Below are 27,338 nucleotides of genomic sequence, written 5' to 3'. Positions count from 1 at the left end.
TCTTGATAAAGATATGACCATAACATATTCTGTATTTACAATATCAAAAGAATTATAACTTATATCAGTTGGTGATTAACCCAAAATAAAAAAATGTTAAATTAGTACGACCAGAAAATGATAAAGTTTCAATTGTTGTTCGTTTACGAAGATAAAAAATATTGGGAAAACAAAGCAACTAGAAAAAAATAATTCTTGAAACAACAATAAAAATAATGATAGGGGAAAAATAAGGAAAAATAACGTGGATAAAAATATGTTTATTTATTAATTTTAAAGAAACATGCGATCCTATAGTGAATGGTATACCCCGAATAATTATTATATATTTTAATAGAAAATAATTCATTTAAAAAAATGAAGAGTGGTAAAAAATTAAAACTTTCAAGAAAAAAAAAAACATTAAAGAGTTTAATCGTTATCATCTATTACAAGTGACGATACCACAGTAACATCATCAAGTTTTCCTCCATTATAAATATATCCCAAATTACTTGCGCTTTGTGCAAATGGCGAATAGTATTCTGTGTTTTTCCCATTTTCATTTGCTGTTTTTGCAATTTCTTCAGCGATTTCTTTAATTTTTTCAGATACATTTTTGTCCTTTAAATTCATTACTTTTTGGATTATTTTTTCGATATCTTCATTCCAAACATTATCCCATACGCCATCAGTCCCTGCAATTAATAAATCGCCTTTTTGAACAGGAATTTGATCATATGTTCCATCTTTTGGTTGATCTGTTTTTGTATATCCAAGTTGTTTAGGGAAATTGAAGCCATGAACGGAATCTTCTGTTAAGAAAATGAGTTTTCCATCTCGATAAATTGATAATGCTGAATCACCAACATTACATATATGTAAAATTTTATCTTTAAGTTTTGCAACTAAGGCTGTGGTTGATCCTTTGATAGAAAAATCAAGTTGATTATATGATTTTTCAAGAATTGATAGAGGATCAGATAAATTAGAATTATTTTTACAAAAATTCATAAGATCGTGTGAATATTTTGCTGAGTTTGCCCCTGGTTGGTCACTCCATCCACCAACTCCGTCAGCTACACCAATTGTTTTTTGATCTGGTGAGATAAAAAAATAGTCTTCTCCACCAAAATTCTTTTTTTGAGGATGTGGTATTAATGCATGAGAAGAAAGAAGTTTAAGTTTACGAATAAAAGAATTCTTTAAAGTTAACATTTGTTAAGTGACAAATTTATAATTATTCAATTTTTTTGGCATATGAAAAAATTAGATGAAATCAACACTTAATTTAAAGCCATCTAATGTTCTTTTTGATCGAGTTGTACGATTTCTTAACACAAGTGAAACAGATTTTGATTCTATTGCAAGTTTAATTAATGAATCAACCACATCTCAAATTGTTCCAGTATTTGCCTTTTTAGGGTTTTGGATAAGTAACAATGCTAATGCTGACAATTCGGATTCTACACAAATCAGCAAAGCTTATCATTTATCAAGACTTATTGAAATGAAAGTTCCACCGTTAATTCTTTTTTTTGGATCACATTTTCTTAATTGGAATTCACGCCACTCCGAACTTAGTTCAGGTCATTATTATCGAAATTATTTTTTTCGTATTATGACATTATCCAATTTCATGTTTCCTTCTTCTTTTTATTCCTCATATCTTTTAGGTCCATCGCATACAGTTAATCCGATCATTAGTGACATTTCCGAGCGCCCTATGTTTTTATATGAGATAGTTGATAATCAAATGATGTCCAAAATGATCATAACACAATATGAAAAGTTTATATTAAATCATGCCTCCACCCGTATGTTTAAAATCATTGACCTATCAGTTCAAAATCAAAATTTTATCACATTAGCCATTCTCAAATTAATCAAGAAATACAACCAAAATCGTGTTGCCAAACATACTCAACTTATGTTTATCTTTTCTGTTATTTTTCGGTATGTTTTTATCTTTAGTTTAAACAACAAAATCGATGGACAAAAACTTTGTTTAGATCTTTTAGATTTACCATATTATTCCCCATTTCTAATCTATGCCATTATTAGTAACATTCCAAGTAATTCGAATCTATATAGTTTATTAATTCCAAACTCATTAGTTGGGAGTAATTTATCCACAGAAGAAGCACGACAAATCATTGATAATCAATATCGAATCATAGATGTAACATTAGATCATGAACTTGATGACTTTATTGAGTTAGTACCATTTTATTTATATAAATACTTTAAAATCGAACAAAAAGATAAAGAAATTTATAACTTACCATTAAAATTACGATTAATGCATTTCATAGATCAACCAACGAATACCAAATTCACTTTAATCCTTGAAGCTTCAAAAGAAAACGCATTACAACCAGTGAACTTAGCTATGTTTGATTTTCCATTTTTCCAACAATTTGTGTTTTTAATCTTTAGTAATTATAAACGATTCTTTGGCGAAGAAGGAATTCCTGAACGAGTTATTGACACATTAACTTCTATTGTAGCCACAATAATGCCGACGAATTATAAATTCTTTATGAAGAAATATATGAACATTAATGACTTAAATGTATTAAAAGCTGTTTTAAGTTGGATGATAGATAAAGGAATACATATCATTTGCGGATTATCATTCCATAAGAATTTAATACCTTTTTTGTTGGAATGTTTAAAGAATCGCGAAATTGAGTTCTATTCGCGCGTTATAATATCGAAGTTATTAAAAACACGAAATGGAGTTATATCGAAAAACATTCGCGAAAAGTTAACAACATGTAAAGATATATTTATAATATTAGAATTCATAGAGAACTTACAAAACACGTGCGCTTTCTTCGAGCCTAATAAATCGAATCAAGCTAAAGAATTAATTGTTATGTTAATGAATAAGTTACCTTTCATATATCAAAATAAACCAAACTTCGCTATAACAAATATAAATTATACTTTAAATATCGATTATAATGAAACGTCATTAAACATATTAAAAATGTTAAGTACTTTTTATAAAAATAAGGTTTCGTTCGATTACCTAATAAAAAGTGTTCCTCCCGAAAATTTACATATTTATATAAGAGTTTTCGCTTCTTCGAATCTTTTAACAATTACAAATTTTGCTGAAGCAATCACTTCATGTACGATAAAACTTTTACAGAACAAAACACTTGTAAACTACTCAAAAATAAAATTTGGCATAACCATTTCTAAAATTACTTTACCAACTGCTCAGCACTTATTTAAATATTTGATAATCAATAATCATATTGATTTAAGCTTAAGACTTCTGGATGCAATGATAGAACCATTAATTAAAGATGATAAAACACCATTACATTGGATTGTCACTTTTTTAGAGGGAAATCACTCAATCACACCTTCTCAAATCAGGAAAAAATTTGATCAAATCACGCAAATGTTACCTGATTCGGAAGAATATTATAAGCCTTATAATGAAACGCAAATATATGATATTATTCAACTTTTAGCTGAGTTAGATATGCCTTTATATCAATATCCTAATATTGTTACTAAAGAATATCAATCACAATTTCTTCATGCGTTAACATTTTCAGTTGTTTCAATATTAGTTCGACAAGAAGATAATAATATGATAGTTAATGATTTAGTCCGACCATTATTTGATTTACATTCTCCCATTAAATCCCTTAAAAACGTCAGCACGCATTTTGCACGATTTATATCACAATTACCACCAAACATATCATATAAATTCTTTGTCGAAACAATGAAAAACAATTTAAACTTATTAGCGCTCGAAACATTAAAAAAACTTTTGGAATACGCTTCAATCGACGTATTAAAGCAAGCGTTTTGTTCAAGTTTGGACCTAATTGATCATGACGCAACGAAACTAATCGCGTACATATCGATAACATTCCCAAACATTTTGCGATTAAAGGATGAGCAAGAAGTCGCATCGCGATTCCTCGGAGGACTCCTCGAAAGCATCGATGAGAAATCGCCCGTTTCCATTCAGGAAATCGTCGTAGACATCGTTGGCTTCGTGTACCTGGTGAACAAGCTGTATAAGTATAGAACGTTCTTGATAAGCTCCGCAAAGCATTTGGAACCAGACTTAAAGTCTTCCCTCGCGTTTAGTTTGGACTTGGACTTGGTCGAAAATTCGTTGGCACAACAGGCGCCAATTAAAAATTACGACTTCATCGGCAAGTGAAAGTGTTTGAAATAAATAAATATTTGTTTGTTTTGTGGTAATTTCGTTGCGTTTTGTTATAAAAAATAACTCATTTGAAACAGCAGAAATTATATCGATCAAATGTAAATTTTTGTAAATTTTGTCCGCAAAAATTCCATACATAGTATCATCGAAAAGTGCCTAAAACATTTTGGGTAAATAAGTAAACGAAATTTTATTCATAATTTTTCAATTTTTCCAAGTATTTTATAAAAAATATATCAAATTGACTTCCATATAATTCGCATTCATTTGTGAACAAATAATATGAAACTTTTAAAATATCATTTGCAAATTATGAGAAAACAAAACCTACATCAATGATATATTTATTTACAAGCTCTTCCATAAAGGGAAAACAAAGATAGTATCTTTGGAAAATTGAAATTGAGTAAAACTAAATTACATTTTTTAATTTTCATCCGCTATAACATATGTTTTAGCAATTTTCCTTATCACTTAAAGTACTCGTACAATGTTAGAAAGAAATTATTTTATATTCATATCTATAATCTCTTGCATGCAAGATTACTTCTTTTCAAAAGAATAATAAAATCATAAGCAAACTTGATATTTCTATAAATTGTAATTTTTCCTTCATAGTCAGTTATAAAAAATGTCTACATTTAGTTATTCATTAAAAAAAAAAATATCCTCAAAAAAATTATTTTATAATATATAAGAATCACTTAAGTACAATAATATTTCAAGTGTTTTATCGAAATATTACAGAAAACAGAAAATAAAAAATCGAAAGATTCATATGAATATAAGAAAAGAATTAAAATATATAATCTAAACATTTATTATATTTTCGGATTTGATATCATCATTTGTCGCCCATCAGTTAGCTCTCTTGCCATTCTCCTTATAATTTTATGTCCTGCTTCGCTATTAAATTCTCGATCGCTATACTTTTGTTGTATTTGTTTTGCCAATCCTCCCAAATTATCCGCTATGGAAAGTGATCTTGAAACAAATGAAGTCGAAGGCTGCTGTATATATGGATGACAAAGCAACTCTTCAATGGTTGGCCTTAGCTTAGGATTAGGCTGAAGGCACTTTTGCATTACATTTTTTAATAATTCGAAATCAGGAAAATCTTTAAGTACATCGAACTTTATAACAATTTTGTCGCCAAGATTAATAGATGATGAAAAAGGTGGTCGACCATATGCAAGTTCATAAAGGATACATCCAATACTCCATACATCAGCGGATGTACTAAGTTTTACAGGGTGTTTCCAATCTGAAAATGATTCTGGTGCTTTGTATTGAAAACTGTTGCTTTGTTGATAGAATTCGGTACTTGTGGCATCCCCTTGAATGACTTTGGCAAAGCCAAAATCAATAAGCTTGAGCGTACGCTTTACCATAAGGAAGTTTGATGGCTTAAGATTTCCATGGATGATCTTATTTTCATGGATAGTTTGAACAGCTTCAAGCATTTGTTGCCATGTATACCGGAGATAGTTTGGCGTAAGCCGCTCTTGACTAGAAATTATGCTACGGAGATCTGCATCACCAAGCTCGAGAACAATTAATATCAAATTATCTTCTGTATTGATTTCACTGTCGATAATGTTGATAATACGATCGTCGTCCTGAAGGTCTTGTAAAAGTTCAATTTCGTTTTGATAGTTTTCAAGAATTGAGGGGTTGTCTTCATAATTAACTACTTTTAAAGCATAAAAATTACCATTGCTGTCAAACACTTTGTATATTTTGGATTCAGAACCTGATCCAATCATTTCAAGGCGATTGTAACGGATATTATTAACATATATCGATTTTTCTCGATTAATAATCCTCTTAAATAATGTAATTGGCGACTCTAATTGTGGTGCATGTGTAGAAGTTATTGGGACTCTAACTGGTTTAGATGAAAAACTTGAATTATTTTCATAAATATCAATATCAGTTTCTTCCATATCTTCTTCGGTTCCCCTCTGCATATAGTTCATTCCCATTCTATCTGTGGCAGAACGTTTAAAAGGCATTGACTTAAATCCACTTACAGACATTAAATTCCAGACAATTCTAAACGAACGTTGATTTCATTCAAATTGATTTACAGTCAAGATCACATATTCATCCAAATCAAAATCATTTGAATAAAAAATTAAAATATAAACAATGTCTATTTATCTAGTGTGTTTTTAAAACAGATAAAAATTAACAAAATTTCATTGCATATGTAAATCATTAATTTTTAAAAATATAAAAATAATATTATAACATAACGTGTTATATAGCATGCAGATGAATATATTCTATATCAATTATTTTTTAAAATTAATGTTAAGATGATTTTTTTGTTTCATACAAAAATGTTGGTTTAAGGGCGCCCCAAAACGGTTTTGATACCTGAAAAGCGGTTGTGGTCGCTCCTTTTGGGAAATGGGTAAAGCTCAGCAAAAGGGCAAGGCCTCAAAGAAAATCAAGCAAGATACTTTCTTAAAGAAGGAATGGCGTCACGTTTTCGTTCCAGGTTTCTTCTCGAAACGTGATATTGGCTTCACAGTCTCACACAAATGTGCTCGTGGTAAAACACCAGCAGATTACCTCAACAACCGTGTTTTCGAACTTTCACACGGTGATCTCGTTGATGAACAATCACACGCATACCGTCTCTTCAGCTGGAAATCAGTTGATGTTCAAAACAATGATGTCTTAACTGTTTTCGCAGGAATGAGACTTACAAACGACAAGCTTTCTTCCCTCCTCCGTAAGTATCGCACACTCATCAATGCTCAAGTTGATGTTCGTACAGCCGATGGTTACATTCTCCGTGCCTTCAGCATTGGCTTCACTAAGAAATTAAATCCAAACAAGAAAGCATGCTATGCTCAACAATCCAAGAAGCGTGAAATCAGAGATGCTTGCATTGCCATCATGAAAGAGACAATTGAAAAGTCCACAATTCCAGAACTCTGCAACACAATTGTCAACGAGACAATCGAAAAGGCAATTGTTGAAAAATGCAAGACAATCATGCAAGTTGATAATGTCTATGTAACAAAGATCAAAGTTATCAAGGCACCAACATTCTCTGGCGAAGAGCTCAAGAAGCTCCACCAAGGTCGTGCAATTACAAAGGCTGCTGAAGTCGCCCGCCCAGTCGAGGAAGAAGCTAAGGCAGAAGAAGCCAAGTAAAAAGTTCTAATAAACTTTTCTTCAAAAACCTTTTATTTTACATGTAACACTGCTTAAGCACATTGACTACATGACTTGTTTATAAACACACCAAAAACTAAAGCTGTTTTAAAGGTTGAAATTCACAAATTACTTAGTATTCAATTATGTGTAAAATTCTCAAAAAGTCGTAATAAATACTTTATTGATCGGTATTATGTGGAACTCTATCCAACCATTTATGCATACAATTAACATTTGTATGCTTTATTTATGCTATTTGAATTATTATTTGTTCAATAAATGACAAAAAGTGTCAATATAAGATTCACAAAATGCAGCTTTTTGATAGATATCGTTCAGTAATTGTTCGTTGATCCCATTGTGTTGGTCATGCAATTTCCTAAAAATGTTAATACAAATGAATGGGAAAAATCTCAATTAATTAAACAAGTAATTTTTGGTTTAAGTCATGATAATGTTTCGCAATCAGTACAATCAATCATTGATATATTCGATTCAAATTACTCTTACTCTTTTAATCAAATTATTAGCCAAATGATACTCTTATTGGTTGCTATTAAAAAGTGTGATGTCAACATATGTTTAGATTTTATAAAGAAAATTGAAGAATATGAAAAAAACATTCATTGTAATTCAAAGATTTTGGATGTATTTATACATTTGATTAATAAGAATATTAAATTTTTGAGTGAATCATATTATTTTTTAGACTGTATGATAGAGCAAAAAATAATTGATCAAAAAATTATTAAAAAAAATGAATCACTTTATTTTATGCATTACAAAAAAGATGAAGAATTAATTAAATTGTTTGATTCGTATGATAAAAAATTGATTGCTGACTTAGATATAATTAATCTTAAAAAGAATGATTGGGAACTTCATAAGAAGTTAATTAATGAAGGACATGATCCAAATGAAATTATGAAAATAATTCTAAATGATGAAATAGAAAAACTCCAAGAAATATCATCACAAAGTGATTTTGATTTTAATCAAACAATTGGACGATTAATGTATGAAAGATGTTCATTTGTTAATCAAAGAAATGTTACATTAATTGATTGTGCAGCATTTTTTTCTTCAGTTAAATGTTTTAAATATTTACTTATGAATGGAGCAAATGTAATAAACACAGGTAAATATGCAATTGCAGGTGGAAATGAAGAAATTATTCATTTATGTGAGCAAAACCATTCAACATTTAAAGATGCATATGAAGCAGCAATTGAATTTCATCGAAATGATATCTTTAAATACCTTTATGAAAATAAAATTAATGAAATCGATTTGAATCACTTAGGAAAGAAATGTATTTCGTTTTATAATTATGAAATTTTATCATTTCTACTCAAAGAAGGAATGAAAATCAATGATTCTATTATAAATAAATCAGCAAAAAAAGGAAATATATTTCTTACAAAATATTTAATTAAAGAAAATCCTATCCCAAAAGATATTTTAGTTTTTTCAGCAGGATCAGAAAATATAGAACATGTTCAATATATATTAAAGCAAGAAGGAATTGATATTAATGTAAAAGATATTTATTAGTTTTATTCGAAATTTGTGTTAACAATTTGAAATTTCAAAATAATATTTGGAAATTATTTAAATTATTTTGGACAGCACTTATGAAAGCATCTTCAAATGGTCATACAGAAATAGTTAAATTACTTCTTGAACAAGAAGGAATTGACATTAATGCTAAAAATATTTATTTGTTTTATTTAAAATTTATTTTTATAATTTTGGATTTCAAAATAATATTTGGAAATTATTTAAGTTATATGATACAGCACTTATAAAAGCATCTCAATATGATCATACAGAAATAGTTAAATTACTTCTTGAACAAGAAGGAATTGATATTAATGCTAGAAATATTTATTTGTTTTATTTGATATTTATTTTAGTAAATTGGTTTTTCAAAATAATATTTGGAAATTATTCAAAATATTTTGGACAGCACTTATGCATGCAATGAAAAGTAATATAGTTAAATTACTTCTTGAACAAAGAGGAATTGATATTAATGCTAGAAATATTTATTTGTTTTATTTAATATTTATTTTTATAATTTTGGATTTCAAAATAATATTTGGAAACTATCTGGATAATTTAGAACAGCGCTTATAATTGCATCTCTTATAGGTAAAGCAAAAATATTTAAATTACTTCTTGAACAAGAAGGAATTGATATTAATGATCAAGATATTTATTTGTTTTATTTGATATTTATTTTAATAATTTGAAATTTCAAAATAATATTTGGAAATTATTCAAATTATATATGACAGCACTTATGCATGCATCTAAATATGGTTATATAGAAATAGTTAAATTACTTCTTGAACAAGAAGGAATTGATATTAATACTAAAGATATTTATTTGTTTTATTTAAAGTTTATTTTAATAATTTTTGATTTCAAAATAATATTTGGAAATTATTTAAAATATTTCGAACAGCACTTATTTGGGCATCTTACAATGGTAAATTAGAAATAGTTAAATTACTTCTTGAACAAAAAGGAATTGATATTAATGCTAAAGATATTTATTTCTTTTATTTAATATTTATTTTAATGATTTAATGTTTCAAAATAATATTTGGAAATAATTTAAATTATTTGATACAGCACTTATGTTAGCATCTTATAAAGGTTATAGAGAAATAGTTGAATTACTTCTTGAACAAGAAGAATTTTATATTAATACTAAAGCATAATTTATGTTTCCGCAGCAGTAATTGAGTTAATTAAACAAAAACAACAAGAAAATATTAATAAAGATTCCAAAATTATAATGATAAAACGAGTTTTGAATTGTGTGTTTGATAAAATATTTGAGGAAAACAATGATAAACTAATTCCATAATCATAAACACATTCTAGAAAATAGAAGATTAATGAAATGGCATATAAAATTTTAAAATCCTATTTTGAAATTTTTATTCATCAAAAAATGTTGTGTGAAAGCGACCGTTAAATGAACAACTTTTTGAGTAATCAAATTCAATGTGATAACGGTTAAACGGCATCGACGGTTATTTACAAGAACTTTTAATTTTGGGTGTATGGCAACAAAAGAGGAAAACACACAAAAAGAGCGAGACCCAACAATTTGTCCATTTTTCGAAAAAACTGGATGCTGCCCTCGTGGTAAATTTTGCCAATTTCTTCATATGACATCTCCGATGAGTCGTTGTCTTGTATTCCATCATCTTTACCCAAACCCAACTCTTTTCACATCTTTTCTTCCACAAGGAGAATGCTGTTTTCCCGAATCTCTACTTCAACAATCATTTGATGCCTTTTTTATGGATATTTTTCTTGAATTACAGCAATTTGGGAAAGTAGAAGACATGTTTGTAGCATCAAACTTAAGCCCTCACTTACAAGGCAATGTTTTTGTTCGATATGCTGAATGTGATGAAGCAATGGCTGCTCATATTGCTTTAGAAAATCGATTTTATGCTGGGAGGATCGTTCACTCGTCTTTTGTTCCAACAGATAGGCTTTCTTCTTCCATCTGCAAAGAAGAAGCTTGCATTCACAAAGAAAATTGTAATTATGTTCACAAATTATTGCCGTCAAAACACGTGTTGATGGAATGTTTTCCAAAGTCAATGATTTGTATTCCAACGCCATTACGTAACTTTACTCCGTTTAAATATCTCGACTCGCCATATGAACTTTTGCAGGGAAGATCGAGACTTTTCAAGAAGATATCAAAGTAAACATTTGGTGTTTGTGTGTGGAAGAAATAAATAAAAATTTAATATTAAATATTCTTTATGTTTTATATATATTTTGTGTGCATAAATAGAATAAGAAAATGAAAATATTTCATAAATTAATAAACAATTTGTTTGCTAATAGATATTTTAACATTTCCATAAAAATTAGTTATTTCAAATATAAAAAGAAAATCGAGAAAAAGATCCATGTTAATGTGTGTGAAAAATAGGAGTATTGGGAAAATTACAAATTTAAATCGAAAAAATAAATATATATTTTTTAATGTTATCGATGATTAATGCTATAGTATATTAAAAAAGCATCAAATGATTAAAGTTAGGAGTAAATTTTTTTAGTTGTAAGTTCATAGTTCTTTCACCCTTTTACAGGTTTTTCATGGCAATCTCAGTCTGCAAACATTTTGATCAAAATATATATATTTCTTTGTTACACATTATTTTGATTATTTTTTCTTTTATACATTAATTTGCAATTATTGAAATTTATTTTTTTCCCAATGATGTGAAAAAAATCCTTATTAAACTGTTGTTATAAATTTTGAATCAGATCAAATAATAATGAATATACATTTTTTTAACAAATAAAATTTAAGTTAGTTCGATAAATGAGTTTCATTATTAATTCATTTCTCAAATTTCATCTTTAAATGATGATTCAGTTCATATATATTAAAACAATATAAACATATTTTTATTATTTAAAACTTATGATATTTCATTTGATAGTTAAATCTCGCCGAAAGCGCTCTGAATTCTCTTGTTGCAGCTTGTTGTATCCAAATCACTGGAATCACTCTGCACATCGAAATTCCGAACGAATCATAAAATCCCCTCAATCCTCGCGTTTTATATATATGCTTAAACACATCCACAAACGATTTTTTGCGGAATTTTTCGTCTGTCATCATTCGCTTTCGGACAACTTCGAATGGATATGTGATACCTTGTGCCAGAGTAACAACGGCAATGCTAAGGAGAGCATCGTTGGAGAAAGAATAGCTAGCATTACGTGGCGTGAATTGCTGAAGTCGATTAAAGAGAAATGTGGAAAAATATTGTGTGGAATGATATGGAATATAACCTAAAATTGTAGGTACTAAACCTCTGTATAACCCAGAAATACCATCCTCTTTAAGAATGGTGGCCATGGTTTTAGATATTGATGGATATTTTCGAATATCATATGTCATGAGAGTATGAATAACATCTAGAGGATGAAACATAGTAACAGACGCTAAGGCCGACGCTTGGTCTATAAGCCATTTTGGCCCATTTGGATTAATCTTTTTCATGGAATTGGCTAAAATATAACGCACAACAAACTGTGGTGGAATTCGGATCCAATCACATAAAAAGCCATTCCATAGAGACGGGATACCTTCAGTCACTATTTTTTTCTTAAGAGCTGAGAATAAAGGTTTGCCGTCATTATTGATAGCAATAATTTTAATTGATTCCAATGGTGCAAACATTGTTCGAGGAATTACAACTCCTGCAAAACCACACAAAATATTTTGAATAGGTGAAAGTTCTTCCGTTGATTTTGTTCTCATACTGTAATAAAAAAGTGTTTGATACGATACATTTTTGAATCAGAAAACGATTAAATTATTTTTAAAATTGAATCTCAATTGAAACAAAATTACTCGAGTGAACTTTAAATGCGGAAGTTGAAATCACTCACCACAGGAAAAAAACAAAAAGATAAAAACATCCAAACACTAAAAGAAAGAAATCCCCATAAAAATCTTCAAATTTATCAAAATCTGGAGACTACTGTATTTAATTTAAATGAAAATAATATTATTCAATCATTTGAATCCACTTTAAAATTTATTGTAGATCAATATCTATATTCATATAATATAATATAATAATATGTAAATTAATTTATTTTTATTTTAAGTCAAAAAATCAAAATCTCACCGTTTGTTTTGATTACATGGAATTACTTCAAGCGAAAGAAGAAAAAAATTTTTAAGTTCCTGAAACCAAAGATATATAAAGTCATTGATGTTTTTGCAAATTTCTTATTTTCCCTTAGAACACAGGAATCAAATTATTTTCTTCAAAAAATGTATGAAAATAAATTAATTAAAAAAGAAATAATACAAAATAAGAAATCATTATATTTTGCGCATTATAAAAAAGCTGAAGAAATAACTTCCTCTGATTACTTTGATGTAAATAACTTTGATGATGACTACTCTGATGATGAAGATTACTATGAATACCTTAATGATGGCCTATATTTTTATTCATTTATATATTTATATATATATATATTTGGAAAATTATAAAAAACGATCAGCAATTGATTGGGAACTTCATAAACAATATGTTAAAGAAGGATATAATCCAAATGATATTGCAAAAATAATTCGAAATGATGAAATAGGAAAACTTCAAGAAATATCATCACAAACAAATTTTGATTTCAATCAAATTATTGAACCATCACTTAATGAAAGATGTGATTTTATTAATAAAAAAGGTGTTTCATTAATTGAATATACAGCATTTTTTGGATCAGTTAAATGTTTTCGTCATTTACTTATAAATTGCGCTGAAATAGAAGATACAAGTAAATATGCAGTTGCAAGTGGAAATTAGAGGGAATTCATTTATGTGAACAAAATCATTCATCATTTGAAGATTCATATGAAACAGCAATTATGTTTCATCGTAATGATATTTTTCATTATCTTTATGAAAATAAAAGTTACAAAGTTATTAATATATATAAATTAGGAAAAATATGTATTAGATATTATAACTTTGAAATTTTAGCATTTTTAATAAAAGAAGGAATGAGAATTGATAAGGAATGTATAAAAGAATCTATAATAACAGGAAATATTTTTCTTGCTGATTATTTTTTAAAATAGACTAAAACGCATGTGAAAAATATTTTGTATTCTTCTATCAGATCAAGAAATAAAGAACTTTTCAAATATTTATACAATCAAAAAATGATTAAATTTGAATATGAAGTATCAATGATTTTATGGCTAAAGAAAAATTGTTCTGAAATATATAAATTCATTACAAAACGTGAAAAAATAGATATTGATATAAAAGATATTTTCTTTTATTTAAATATTATTTTAATAATTTGATATTTTTTCTTTAAACATGGAATTTAATATACTTTTTTGGCCTTGAACTTAAAAAGGCAATTTATAATAGAAACACAAAATTAGTCAAATTCTGCCTTACGCAAAAAGAAATTAATATCAATATTATGAATTTTTATTTGTTTTATTCAATATTTTTTTTTAGGAATTTTTTATTTAAAAATAATATTCAGAAATTATTTGAATAATTTCGTACAGCACTTATGATGGCAACAAAAAAAAATTTCGTAAATTATGTTAAGTTACTTTATAAACGTAAAGATATCGATGTTAATACAGTAAGTATTTATTTATTTTTAACTTATTTGGTAATTCAATGTAATATTCGAAAATTATATAATATATTTTATACACCAATTATGGCTGCATCTGATTTAGGTTACATTGAAGTAGTTAAATTGCTTCTTGCACATAAAAATATTAATGTCAATGCCCCAATGATTTGTTTTGTTTATTTAATATATGTTTTAAAAATTTTGGATTTCATAGAAATATTTAAAAAATTATGAAACATCACTTACAATTGCAATTAGAAGTAATCACCTTGAAATTGTCAAATTATTTCTTGCACAAAAAGATATAAATATTAATTATAAAAATGTAATTTATAATAATAATTTGATGTTTCAAAATTATATTTGGAAATTATTTTAAATATTTTGGACACCCCTTATGATAGCATCTTCAAAAGGTCATATAACAATCGTTAAATTACTTCTTGAAAAAGAAGGAATTAATATAAATGATCAAATTTTTTATTTGTGTTATTTGAAATTTATTTTAATTGTTTTTTGTTTCATAATAATATCTGGGAATTATTTAAATTATTTAGAACAGCACTTATGATAGCATCTTGGTATGATTATATAGAAATAGTTAAATTACTTATTGCACAAAAAGGAATTGATATTAATGTAAAAGATATTTTTCTGCTTTATTCACTATAAATTTTTTATATTATGGTGTTGTGAGTTAATATTTGGAAATTATTCAATATATTTAAAACAGCATTTTTTTATGCACGCTCTGAGTTATTAAAATTTCTTTTAATTTCTTACATCTTTTTAATAATACCTTAAAAGATTTTGTAACTTATATATACCATTTCACACAATTTCTCAAATTTATTATGCAAATCACTAAATTCAATCTCTGTGATGTCGACCTGAAAATTCTCCTCTGACGCGCCTCGGTGGAGATCTCGACCTTTCGCGGCTCCTTTCGCGCTCGTGCCTCCTTTCGCGCTCTTTTTCCTTGTCTTTCTTTTCGCTCCAGTCGACATCTTTTCGCTCCTTGTGCCTATCGCCATGAGAGCGCGATTCTTTAGATCGGTCGCTTTCTCGGTCGCGGTCGCGTCTGTTTCTCCTTGAATCGCGATCATCGCGATCTCGATCTCTTCGCGATTCTCTGTCTTCACGGTCTCTTCGGGATTCCCTTTCCTCTCTATCCCTTCGTGACTCTCTGTCTTCGCGATCTCTTCGTGATTCTTTATCTCTTTCGTATCTCGAACTTCGGCTTCCCTTATCATCCCTGGAATCGCGGCTTCCTTTCTTGCGTTTGGAATCTTCCTTTTTTCGCTTTGTTTCTTTGCTTTCTTCTGTTGATTCTTCTTTGGGCGGTTTTTCTTCCTCTTGATTTTGTGAGTAAAGAAGCTCAATTGGAGGCGCTTGAGGCGGTGGCATTGGAGGAAGATCTGGTGGTGTAGAAGGACGTGGAATGTTGTTGTATTTACCCGAAATATCTCTTCTTGGAATTTTGATATAGGCTGCCTTTTCTTTACCACCATTATCGTCATAATCTGAAAACTCTTCATCGCTATACCTGTATGTATCAATTGTATTAAAGGGTTCAACCGCTATGGTTTGATTATCAATCGTTCCATTACCTGAAGTTAAAAAATAAAAATACTTAACTCTTCTAATGCTGCTTTTGCCTCATCTTCTTTCGAATATTCGACAAAGCCAAATCCTTTTTTCTTACCATTTCTATGAATTGGTATATCAATATTAACTATTGTACCAAAACGTGAAAAGTTCTTTCGAATCCACATTTCATCCCAGTTTAAGTTCATATGTTTGATAATGATTGCAGAACTTTTTTCATTCATGGGTTGTGGTATGTGATATGAAATTATTTTTGCACCACCCCAATATAAACGGTCTAAATACGTTATTTAGGAAATAAATGACTACCTTCAACACAAACACAGCATACAACCTTCGTCTCCAAATGACAGCAAAGCTTCTTGGAAAAGATCAAACAATTAAAAAGGTCGACGAAGAAACAGGTGAAGTAGTAACAATTACAAAAAAGAAAACAGGGAAACCAATATCATCCGAAGAAGTTAAAAACCTTAAATATAAAGCTCTTGTTTCAGAAGGTGGTACACTTTATAAAGCCAAAGAATATCATCGTGCAATTGATGCATTTACCCAAGCAATGGAAATGCAAAAAGAAGATCCTAACATATTAATTGATCGTGCTAACTGTTATATTCAAGTTGGTCAACCAGAGGATGCCATTCGTGATGTTGATGCTGTTCTAAAAGATAACGAAAAAAATCCCAAAGCAATTCTTACCAAAGCTGAAGCTTATTTCTCAATGGGCGAGTTTGAATTTGCACTTGTCTTCTTCCAACGTGGTCTTTTTATTCGCAAAGACATATCTGCATTTCGTGATGGCGTCATCAAATGCAGATCAGCCATTCTTGATTCCATTAATGGCCAAGAACTCTTCCAAGCAAATCCAAACTTCACTGTCACGCATCAACGTAAGACAATTGGGACCCGAGATCGATCAGCTCCACGACAAGAAATCGATGAACAAAAACTTGCGAAAACAGCAGAACTTTTACCGGAAAAAGTTGCTCCTCTTACTGTTACAGAAGACAAAAAGCAATTTCTTGGCGAACTTCAACTTGATTATGATTACCTCCTTGAGCTTCAAGATGAAATCGAAGCATCAATCAGTAGCGGAGCCGAAAACTTTGGCAAAAAAGAGGATGAAAAGATATCATCGCTTGTGAAAGAGGCACTTGTCTATTTGGACCAAAGAGGCGCGTTTTGGTATCAACAAGGAGGAAGCAAAGAAAGTGCTACAAAATCAAGAGCAAAGACACAGAATACGATTCGAAAGGATAAAAGTTCAGGGGCATCAACGACGAAGACACAAACGCCAGAAAAAGCAAGAAAAACAGTTTACGAAACAAGTAAAGTACAGCAGTATGAAGAAAGACAAAGAAAAAAAGGTAAACAGCAAACAAAAAAATAATAAATGTATTGAATCGGAGTGAATGAAATAAAACGAATTTACTTAAAATAAAAACTATTTATAAACATTTTTTATAAGCAAACTGAAGTTTATAAAGTTCAATATTCAATACTTTATCATATATAAATTATTGAATTGTTGTTATCGTCATTTATTTATTTTTTTGGTGTTGGAGAACTTTAAAAACAAAGCGAAAACATGAGCTCCCTTTTTTCAAGCCATTCAAAAGACTCCCCAAAAAGATCATATGGCAGGTCAAAAACGATGACAATTCACGAACTCGATAGTACTGATTTATTCCAAAGCCAAGCAAAAAATAGTATTACAACGGAAGATAAAATAGATGAATTAAAAAATGAAATTAGCTACTTGTTTCAAACTATTGATGCATACTCAGCAAATAACTCTTTTTCGATAAATGAAAATGATTTAGAGGAATATAATTCCTTCATGTTAATTGAAAAACCCCAGCAAAAATCAAGTTGCTCTCCTAAATATTATATAAAGAGATCACCAAAAAAAACATGGGGTTAGAAAAAAATGCATTCCAATCTATATATGTGTATTTAAAAATTTAATTACCCATTTCTTTTTATTGTCTATAATCTTGTTTTTTAACATTAAAATATATATTAAAATTTAGTATGTGTTAACATTTGTTTATGAATTCTTAATAATGTAAGTTTTAACTTTCGGAAATACCAAATTCTTTTGCAACATCGAAGAAGCGTGGGGTAAAATCACCATTTGAATCAAATAAAACATGAATTGGTGTATCGCTATTTTGTGGATTATTTTTTTTCAGTTTAGCAATAAGGTCATTCCATGACGCAAAAAGCTTATCAACAATTTCAATGTTTCGGTGTTCCTTCATAAACCCTGGAGAACATCTTGATGGTGTCATTCCATTTTCAACAATTATTACTTGTTTATTTCTAATCTCCGTTATACCATCAGCTTTTACAGTTGAACCAGTTCCATCCTTTTCAATATAAAATGAAGGTGTTCGATTTAATTTTAAATGATTCATAATATGTCTAATGATTGATTCCATATTTGAAAAAAAGTAAGGGTTAAGATCGACTCTGAAAACAGAAAAATTAGATTTTCTTTTGTACCAAAAATAAGTATATTGATTTTCTGTTGTTTCTTTTTCCATTTTTGTTTGGGGCACCCCAATAGTGTAAATGGAAGGCTGCAAAACTGAAAACAGAGCAATTCAGCCAAAGGATGGATTAATTTGTCTGAAAGATCTACAAATTGATTCACTTGAAACCTTAGGAAAGCAGCCAGATTTAAGAATTTTAGACATTTCTGGAACATCAATAAAATCCTTAGAACAACTTGAACCTCAACCAAACCTTATAAAAGTTATTGCTAATGATTCTAAGCTAGAATTTTTAACTGGGATATCAAAACAAAAAAATTTACGTGAAATATCATATCTTGAGACACCTCTCTCCACAAAAAAGTATATGAGAGTTTCTTTACTAATAGCAATTGGCCAAGGTCTTTCTGTTGTCAATGATGTTACTATTAAAGCATTTGAAAGAATTGAAGCATCGAAATACCCACCAATTGCAAAAGAACTTATCAACAAAGGATGGGAGCTCACCGGCAAAGTTCCCACAGATGAAGAATTTTATGAACTTTCCCAACAATTTGGTGTTGATTATTTTTCATTTTATCAAACAGAAGAAGACGCAAAAATACCAGATTTGAAGCTTGCCAGAGCGATATCACGCAAATTAGGCTCAATTGGAATAAGAATACAAGAAGGGCCAAACATGAAAAATGATATCATAAATGCAATCACCAGCATTACAAAAGCAATTTCTTTTCTTTACAGTGAAAGTGAAGATAATCATATAGCAAAACCAGAAAGACATAACAAGGAAACCAGAGATCCTGTAAGTGAAGATGATACTGTACTTTCACTTCCATTTGAGCTCAAGCAAACGACAGAAGAATACGAATTTGCCGATTCATCAGACATCGGTATAGAATAAATTGTAATGTAATCATATATTTATCTATTCTAAATAAGTTATTCTTTGTGTAGTGATTTTGTTGAAATTTTATCATAGTGAAACAGAGTCACAAATAAATTGCAAAAAATTTTATCATAAATCATTTACACGTTTTCCTATACGAAGTCAACATAACATGAAAAGTAATTAATATTTTCGTGATATTTATTCCAAATATTCGAAATGAAAAGTTTCAATAAAATAATTAAAAATAATTTTATAATACAATGAAATTTGCTGTTTCCATTTAAAATACTGAATTTACATATATAAAGCATTATTAAATTTGTTATTCTGTTGAAACATTATAATTAGCAACGCCAAAAGTCAAAACGCGCAAAATTGTATCACAAGAAGATCGTGTTTAATAAAATCAAAATACTAAGGGAATTTATCTTATTAAAATTCCATCAGAATTATAATAATGAATCTTTTATAAGGGAATATAGAAAGCTAAAATTTTCGAATAAATTTTTTTATTTGATTTAACAAAAAAATAGAAATGTGCGAGCTGAACTCAAAAATTACATCTTGAAATTTTGCTAATTATAACTTAAATAAATTATAAATATTATACGTTTAAGCATGATTATTAATATTATTCTTTAATGAGGTCCGGAATAATATAATTAAATGTTTTATACTCGCATTATGTAAACAAAATGTGATTGTTTTCTAATATTAAATATGAATAAAATTTTTTATCATCCTCAAAATCTTTAGCAAATGGATCTTCTTCTGTATTAGTTGGCGTGAGTCCAGCTGAGAAATTGTTAATTGATGAAATATCTCCTTCTTTTATATCATCACTATCTTTTTCTATAGAAGTATTCTTCTGATGTTTATGTTTAATATAAATAACTAAAATTATAATAATTAAAATAACTATCACAATTACAATGCAAATACAAATAATAATAATATAATTTGTTTCATTAATGTTTTGGATATCTTTTTCATTATATTGATAAACAGTATAAAATCCTGAATATAATTTGATATATGTCGAATATAAAATAATTGCATATTCATATGAATTACTAAATATATTAACATAAATATATGTCGAATCAATTTTTGTTAATGTCAAAGAACTTATAATAAAACTTTTATAAAATATTGTTTCGGTAAATGAATTTGAATATGAAACAATAAATGAATGTGACAATGAAGTAAATAATGGAAACGAACTCAATTTAGTGAATGTATTTGATTCTGTAAATGTTAACGTTGATGGTTCCTTCGCTAAAAAGAAATGCGATGTCTCACTTAAAACTCCATAATTATCAATTGATGCTACATGAATATAAAGATCACCATCTTTAATATTCCTGATAATTCCATTTGTTGTTTGAATTCCTTTTATGTTGTCTTTTGTGATATTCGTGTTCGCATTTTCATCAATAATGTAATAATATTCTTTTACATATGTTGTAAGATTGAATTGAACTGGTGACGATTCATACACATTTTCATATAATATTTTACCAACAACTTTATAATTAATAATTTCTGTTTCATACTTATTATCAGTGTTGATTTCAATTGTTCTTTCTCCTGAAATTCTTTTGATATTCGGTGGATTGAGTTTTAATGGTTTAACAGAATTATCATATGAATATTGAAGTGATGCATGTTGATATAAATAACAAATAGTATTCACAAGAAGTTGTCTTTCATATAATGTTGCACTTGCTAATGTATGCCCTGTTTGAATCATTGCAGTGTTTATATATGTTGTTAAATAATAATGCGGATTCCCATATCTTAATTCTGAATATCCGTCAAGTTCCCATGAATATGATTCTATTTCTGTAAAATTTCCATAAGTAAAACTATCAAATTCACCTAATTCAGCCCAAACATCACCAAATGCAGCATTTGAATTCGTGTGTGTTAAATTTATTGGTAAAACACCTGATGGAATGTGATATGGATAATCAGTAACTAAACCACGTTGTGTAACTTTGATTTCATTTGAATAATGATTCCAATTTGAACTTACTGAACCTTGTGAACAATAACCATAAACGAGACATGGTTCTGTTCCAAGCTTAATTCCAAATTTATCTGTAATTTTTCCATACCCAAATAAGTTGCCATAAAAAAACCCAACAACATCATGACCAAATAAAACACCATATCCAAGATCAATATATTGCGAAACACATTGAACTGTTTCGCTATACGGTTGGGAATAAGGTCCGCCACCCTGATCCATAAAACCAAAAACAATAATATCATAATTTATCATAGTTTCTAAACTCATTGATTCAAAATCACTATTTGAGATTGACGTAACACTTATAATTTCTTCTTGTGTATCGAAATTTCTTCCTAATCCTTCGAAACTATAATTTACACCATTATCAATATAATAACCTCCTTCAATCCAAAGTTTAAAAATAGCTGAAAGTGGAAGTGTACTACTTGGTGATTGCGTGCTATATATAAAATTAACCTCAGTACCAGTGTTTGGATATATAGGGTGTTCCACCCCAACTGTAGTATCTCACTCATTTTTTAAGTTTTTTTATATTTATTTATAAAAATGAAATGTTTATTAAATATACTCTCCATTTGTTTCGATAACTTTTTTAAGTCTTTTTTCCCATTCGTCAAAAACGCTTTGCAAAGTTTCTTTCGGTATATTTAATAATATTGAAGTCACTTTTTCAAAAAGTCTGAAGGAGCTATATCTGGGGAGTAGGGGGGATGAGGTGCCCTTTTGAGCTTGTTGGAGTCCATATATAAAGTTGTGAATCTCGACGTATGCGGTTTTGCATTGTCGGCATGTACAGTGATTTTTCTTGTGTCATTTTTAGGATTTGTACCATTCTTTTTGGAAAGTTTTGATAAAATATATTTTACATAATATTGTGAATTAAATGTTTCTCCCTTTGAAAGAAAGTCAATAACAATAAATCCGTGAGGATTCCAAAAAACCGTCAACATTACTTTTTTTTGCGTAATAGTCCTTTTGCTTATTGTACCTCGTGGTGTTCCTCGTGGTATCCATTGTCGAACATAATAATAATCATAATAAAACCAGGACTCGTCACCTGTTATAAAATATTTATAACTGTTATGTCTTGCAATCTCTAATACTTTAAAAGTTGAATTGATTTAGTGACTCTTTGTTTTTTAATATCTTCCGTCAGTAAATGTGGAACCCACTTTAAAAGTTTATTTTCATAGCCAAGCTTTTCAGTAAGATGCCTATATACAGTAGTGTTTGGAATCTCTGTTAACTTAGCTATTTGTCTTATTGAAGCATATGGAAATTTATCTAAAATTTCCCAAATCTATAAATCAACATTTTCGTCAATAGGGGTAATCGGTTCACTAATGTTAGGTGACATTGTTTGATTAAAACTTCTTTGTCTGAGGTATTTACATACTGTTGAATATTAAATACATTCTTCGCCCAATATGATCTCCATTTCGGTATGAATCGCTTTTGCTGACATTCCCTTCATCGCGAGATATATTGTGATTGATTTTTGATCAAGCTCCATAATGGAGGGGTAAAAATTTTAAACGTCATTTTTTGCATTCAATTAAAGAAAAATCGATTATTAGTTAATGATAGACTTGACAAAAATTATTTTTAAATAAAAAACAAACCCCATTAAATTTAGTGTTTTTATTTATATAATAAATATTATTGTATCTATTCTATATAAAGAGATACTACGGTAGGGGTGGAACACCCTATACATTAAGTACTTTAACACATTTTTTGATGCTTAAATCAAATAAACTGATTGGTTTCCAGTTTAACCCATGTCTTTGCGAATGAACTGTATATATTAAATCTTGGCTTGATTGATATTTTGACCAATTCAGTAATACATGATTATTTTCATATCTTACAATGAAATCAATTTCATTTGCATCAATAAAAACTAAAAAAATGACAAGAAAAGAGAAACAAGGTTGATTGTCATCAAGTTTGTGATTGTCTTTTTGATTTTTTCTAGATTCTTGAAGAAGCATTTTGCTTCCTTTTTTGTGCACATTTGTGCGGTTATTTGATAACAAATTAACTGACAAAAGTCAAACAAATTTTATTACAAAAAGTTTGAAAATTTTATTTTGGCAAAAAATTGCAATTTTTTTTGAAAAATTGAGATCCCAATCGTGAAACCGTTCACTTCGATAAAAAACCTGTATTATCGTCCGTTAGGTTTAATGTTAACATATTGTAAGAAATAACATATATCCAACAGATACCCGGTTCAACCTCTTTTGGCGCTAAACCAAATCATATTATTTAATCAATTGCTTTTTTGTCTGAAACACAAAAAATGAATTTCACTTATTTAATGCTATTAAATTACCATCAAAAAGCGAATAAATAAATAATTACTTTTTACGCAGCTCTAACACATAATTTACACATCACATGTCCAACTCATTGCTGCTATTCGATCATTTTCCTCATCTCGTTGAAGTCCTGTATGTTATTGAACACGACCTTTGCAATCTGTAGGAACCTTTCGTCCTCCGACAGCTTCTTCAGAGCTCTTTTTGCTGCTTCTCTTGTTTCCATCAATGTATCTCTTAGTAACGGTGCGATTGATTTAATCAACAGCCTTAGCTCCTTATCATCCACATTCCCTTTATCATCCATCACAATTGTTATGCATTGTATTGCTTTACCTCTTGCGATAGAATTCCTATGCGAGCATCCATTAATGAATGACTTAATGACTCTATTTCGCGGACTATTCTCCGCTATTGTGAATAACAATGCTGTAGCACCATCCGCAATGAATTGGTGACTATTACAACTTAATGTTAAACACGTCGATATGAATTGTGATGTTTGAGGACATAACACATTGGAGAACTCTTTGTATAAATCGCACGCAAATTGTAACGAGTTATTCGCTAAGATAGTGCGCGGAGATGTTATAATGTCTAAGAGATCTAACCATATGTCTTTACAATTAGGAGTGAATTGTAATGGATCTGTGACCAATAGTTTGGACATTGACTCGATCGCTGTGTTTTGTTTCTCCCAATCTTTGCTCTTAAGTAATGGAATGAGTTCTGTGATGTTTGGTGTCGAATTCGTTTTCTTGCTCTTCTTAAGTTGAAGTTGTTCTTCATTAACAAGTGTATTAGGCCGAGTTCGAATTTTTGGCTTTGATAATGTCCGTTGTGGAGTTGACGCTGTCGCTGAATATGTTTCTTCGCGTCGAATGTTTTTAGTTGTCGTTGGAGTACGCAATGATGTTTGTTCTTTCTGCTTAAGAGGAGATTTGGGAGTAGAACGTTGCGATAACGCTTGCTTCTTGACTTTGGGTTTCTCTTCTTCTTCATAATCATATGATGAAACTGAAGGCGAAAAACTTCGAATGGAACTTCGCAATTGGAATTTGGATTTGGGTGGCTCGGCATTGTATAAGTCGCCGTCATCTAAGTCCGGATATTCGGAATATTCATTGGATGATGGAAATTTAAGATTGGATTCTTTGGAGGAGGATGATTTGAAACTTGTAGATTTGGAACTTGATTTGGAGTTTGTCTCTTTCATGGAGGGTCTGACGTTGGTTTCATTCGAAGTTGACTTGAAGCTCGTTTCGGTCGACCGTTTTGAAGAAGCTGATTTAAGATCAACTTTTTGCTTGTCAAAATCAATGCTGGCATAAAGCTTCATAATGGCCTTTGGCTGGTCTTCGTCTTGGTCTTCATTACGGAGATAAAATAGAAAATCACTGGCAGTCGATGCAAGTAATTCATCATTACTTTTGGACGCTTTCTCTGCAAATGGTATAAATACCTCCCATTCACTAATGTTTGGATGATGAAATGAAAAGGAAAATGATAGGAAGATTTCTTTGGCTCTATCATTCCAACTATTAAAAACAAGCATTAGCTCTTTGAAAACAGCTTTAAGAAACCCTTGATTGCTAATGAGTGAGATAATGCTGAGACAAGACCGACTAACAATTTCATCTTGATTTTGAATAATTGTTGAAAAACAATCAACAAACGAAACCAAATTTTCAGGTAAGGATATGTTGTCATATAAAACCATGTCGATTAAAGAAGAAACAGCTGCAATTGAAACTTCAGTCGATGATAAATCAACAGAATTAAGAAATTCTAAAAATGCCAAAGCGTTACCTGATGACATTAAAAAATTAGAATGATGCTCCTTTATCTCTTTTAGGATGTTGTTCGGTTTCATTTGGTCTCGGCTGTCGTTCGAAAAGTGACAATGGAATACTTAACGTGCAATTAATGGCCGTTTACTTGAAAAAGTTACTTCAAACAGATGTTTGAACTTGGGGTTTAAAACTGTTTTAATGTTAATAAAATTTGAAATTAGGACATTTGATTATCAGAAAGATTGAACGACAAATTTTTCATTGCTGAAAAAATAAAAATATTTTCAAATAACTTTTTATTGCTTACTTTGATGTATTTATTTCTAAATGATTTTTTATTATCCAAATTTTGATCATTGATCAACTGTACAGTTACTTCATTTACAAAATTTGATGAGATATTCTTAGCATATAATGCCAAAATTGCAACACAATTGGCTAATCAATTTTTGAAATTGCATTTTGAATATATACATGTATTGTGCATTTAAGCAAAATAAGAGTATATAATAGCAAATAAGGATATCAACAATTTGTATAAATACAGGCAGTTCAATTTTGCTTATAAATTCATGAATAGTTTCTAAATAGGAACAATAAGCAAATACAGAATTCCCAATTGATGTTACAGAATTTGGAATTACAATATTTACAATTGAACATTCTTCAAACGTATAATTTTTAATTGTTTCAACATTGTCCCCAAGTATAATTGCTTTCAATGTGCAACATGAAAATACATAATTTATAATTAATATAACAGAATTTGTAATTACGATATTTGAAAATGAACATTCACTGGACGCATAGCTATTGATTGTTTTTATATTATTACCTAAGTTAACTGTTTCTAAATCATAACAACAATAAAATGAATAATTTCCAATAGTTTCAACTGAATTTGGAATTGAATCATAATAAGAAATTTGTGTGTCTAATTGTGTATATTCTTGATTAATCATAGAAAGTGTTTTTGTATTCGTTATGAAAAGTTTTTCAGTAACTGTGTTTGCAATAGAAAATGAATTAATATAAACAATGGAATGTATAATGTTAAATCAAATTGTAATGAAGGATTAAATGTATTTGATTGCGAATTTGTATTTAATTTACGAAATGTATTTGACTGTGTATATGTATTTGATTTACTAAATTTATTTGTTCGTGTAAAAATTGAGTTGGAAATGGCAGGCACCCATCGATTGTCGTTCCTTTCCATACTTCGAAAGATTCAAATTTATCATCAATATTGATAATAAAATAAGGTGGCAAAAATACGGGAAAATTAATCGAAAGGTGTAAAAATTCTTATTCTTCATATCTAAATTTTATACAGAGACAGAAAAATTAACTGATGTTTTGGTTTATAATAAAATAAAAATTTTATTTCTTCAAACATTTTAAACGTAATATGTTTTAATATGTTAACATTTGATCTGTTTTACAGGAAACAAATATTAATTTAACTCGAAGCACTTTAAAGATTGTTGAAAATTATACCAAAATTCATCTTCAACATTAGGAATCTTATTCACAACCAATTGCACATTATTTTTGATTATTTCTTGCTCAAATATTGGAACCGATGCGACTCTATAAGCATAGCCAATTCCAGACATTAATGCTATCATTGTAATTCCTGTTTTTCTCGAAATTTT

General features: G+C 29.0%; 9 protein-coding genes across 9 annotated transcripts; 4 read left to right on the top strand and 5 right to left on the bottom strand.

The window, feature by feature from the left end:
* Positions 1-411: 411 nt before the first annotated feature.
* GO595_000110 (putative protein phosphatase 2C 80) lies at positions 412-1,197 on the bottom strand (the record flags this gene model as incomplete). Its single annotated transcript, XM_067913724.1, has 1 exon — positions 412-1,197. The coding sequence occupies one exon, from the start codon at positions 1,195-1,197 to the stop codon at positions 412-414; it is 786 nt and encodes a 261-aa protein (XP_067779565.1).
* Positions 1,198-3,397: 2,200 nt separating this feature from the next.
* Positions 3,398-4,180, top strand: GO595_000109 (uncharacterized protein; the record flags this gene model as incomplete). The annotated part of the gene is made up of 1 exon (XM_067913612.1): positions 3,398-4,180. One exon carries the CDS (start codon positions 3,398-3,400, stop codon positions 4,178-4,180), a length of 783 nt encoding a protein of 260 aa, XP_067779564.1.
* Positions 4,181-5,007: 827 nt separating this feature from the next.
* On the bottom strand, positions 5,008-6,165 carry GO595_000108 (Pkinase-domain-containing protein; the record flags this gene model as incomplete). Its single annotated transcript, XM_067913501.1, has 1 exon — positions 5,008-6,165. One exon carries the CDS (start codon positions 6,163-6,165, stop codon positions 5,008-5,010), a length of 1,158 nt encoding a protein of 385 aa, XP_067779563.1.
* Positions 6,166-6,601: 436 nt separating this feature from the next.
* GO595_000107 (40S ribosomal protein S3a) lies at positions 6,602-7,357 on the top strand (the record flags this gene model as incomplete). Its single annotated transcript, XM_067913390.1, has 1 exon — positions 6,602-7,357. The coding sequence occupies one exon, from the start codon at positions 6,602-6,604 to the stop codon at positions 7,355-7,357; it is 756 nt and encodes a 251-aa protein (XP_067779562.1).
* Positions 7,358-11,819: 4,462 nt separating this feature from the next.
* Positions 11,820-12,674, bottom strand: GO595_000106 (Mitochondrial carrier protein; the record flags this gene model as incomplete). Its single annotated transcript, XM_067913279.1, has 1 exon — positions 11,820-12,674. One exon carries the CDS (start codon positions 12,672-12,674, stop codon positions 11,820-11,822), a length of 855 nt encoding a protein of 284 aa, XP_067779561.1.
* Positions 12,675-15,403: 2,729 nt separating this feature from the next.
* Positions 15,404-16,329, bottom strand: GO595_000105 (uncharacterized protein; the record flags this gene model as incomplete). Its single annotated transcript, XM_067913168.1, has 2 exons — positions 15,404-16,113; positions 16,167-16,329. The coding sequence occupies 2 exons, from the start codon at positions 16,327-16,329 to the stop codon at positions 15,404-15,406; spliced, it is 873 nt and encodes a 290-aa protein (XP_067779560.1).
* Positions 16,330-16,487: 158 nt separating this feature from the next.
* On the top strand, positions 16,488-17,528 carry GO595_000104 (TPR Domain containing protein; the record flags this gene model as incomplete). Its single annotated transcript, XM_067913057.1, has 1 exon — positions 16,488-17,528. The coding sequence occupies one exon, from the start codon at positions 16,488-16,490 to the stop codon at positions 17,526-17,528; it is 1,041 nt and encodes a 346-aa protein (XP_067779559.1).
* A 1,187-nt stretch (positions 17,529-18,715) lies between these two features.
* Positions 18,716-19,537, top strand: GO595_000103 (uncharacterized protein; the record flags this gene model as incomplete). Its single annotated transcript, XM_067912946.1, has 1 exon — positions 18,716-19,537. One exon carries the CDS (start codon positions 18,716-18,718, stop codon positions 19,535-19,537), a length of 822 nt encoding a protein of 273 aa, XP_067779558.1.
* Positions 19,538-23,984: 4,447 nt separating this feature from the next.
* Positions 23,985-25,706, bottom strand: GO595_000102 (TOG array regulator of axonemal microtubules protein 1; the record flags this gene model as incomplete). The annotated part of the gene is made up of 1 exon (XM_067912835.1): positions 23,985-25,706. The coding sequence occupies one exon, from the start codon at positions 25,704-25,706 to the stop codon at positions 23,985-23,987; it is 1,722 nt and encodes a 573-aa protein (XP_067779557.1).
* Between the last annotated feature and the right edge of the window lie 1,632 nt (positions 25,707-27,338).

This window comes from Histomonas meleagridis (assembly GCF_020186115.1).
Source record: "Histomonas meleagridis strain 2922-C6/04-10x chromosome Unknown contig_1, whole genome shotgun sequence".
In the NCBI taxonomy this organism is placed as follows: Eukaryota; Parabasalia; order Tritrichomonadida; family Dientamoebidae; genus Histomonas; species Histomonas meleagridis.
Note: the sequence above shows the minus strand (reverse complement) of the source record. Positions and strands in the feature narration are given on the sequence as shown.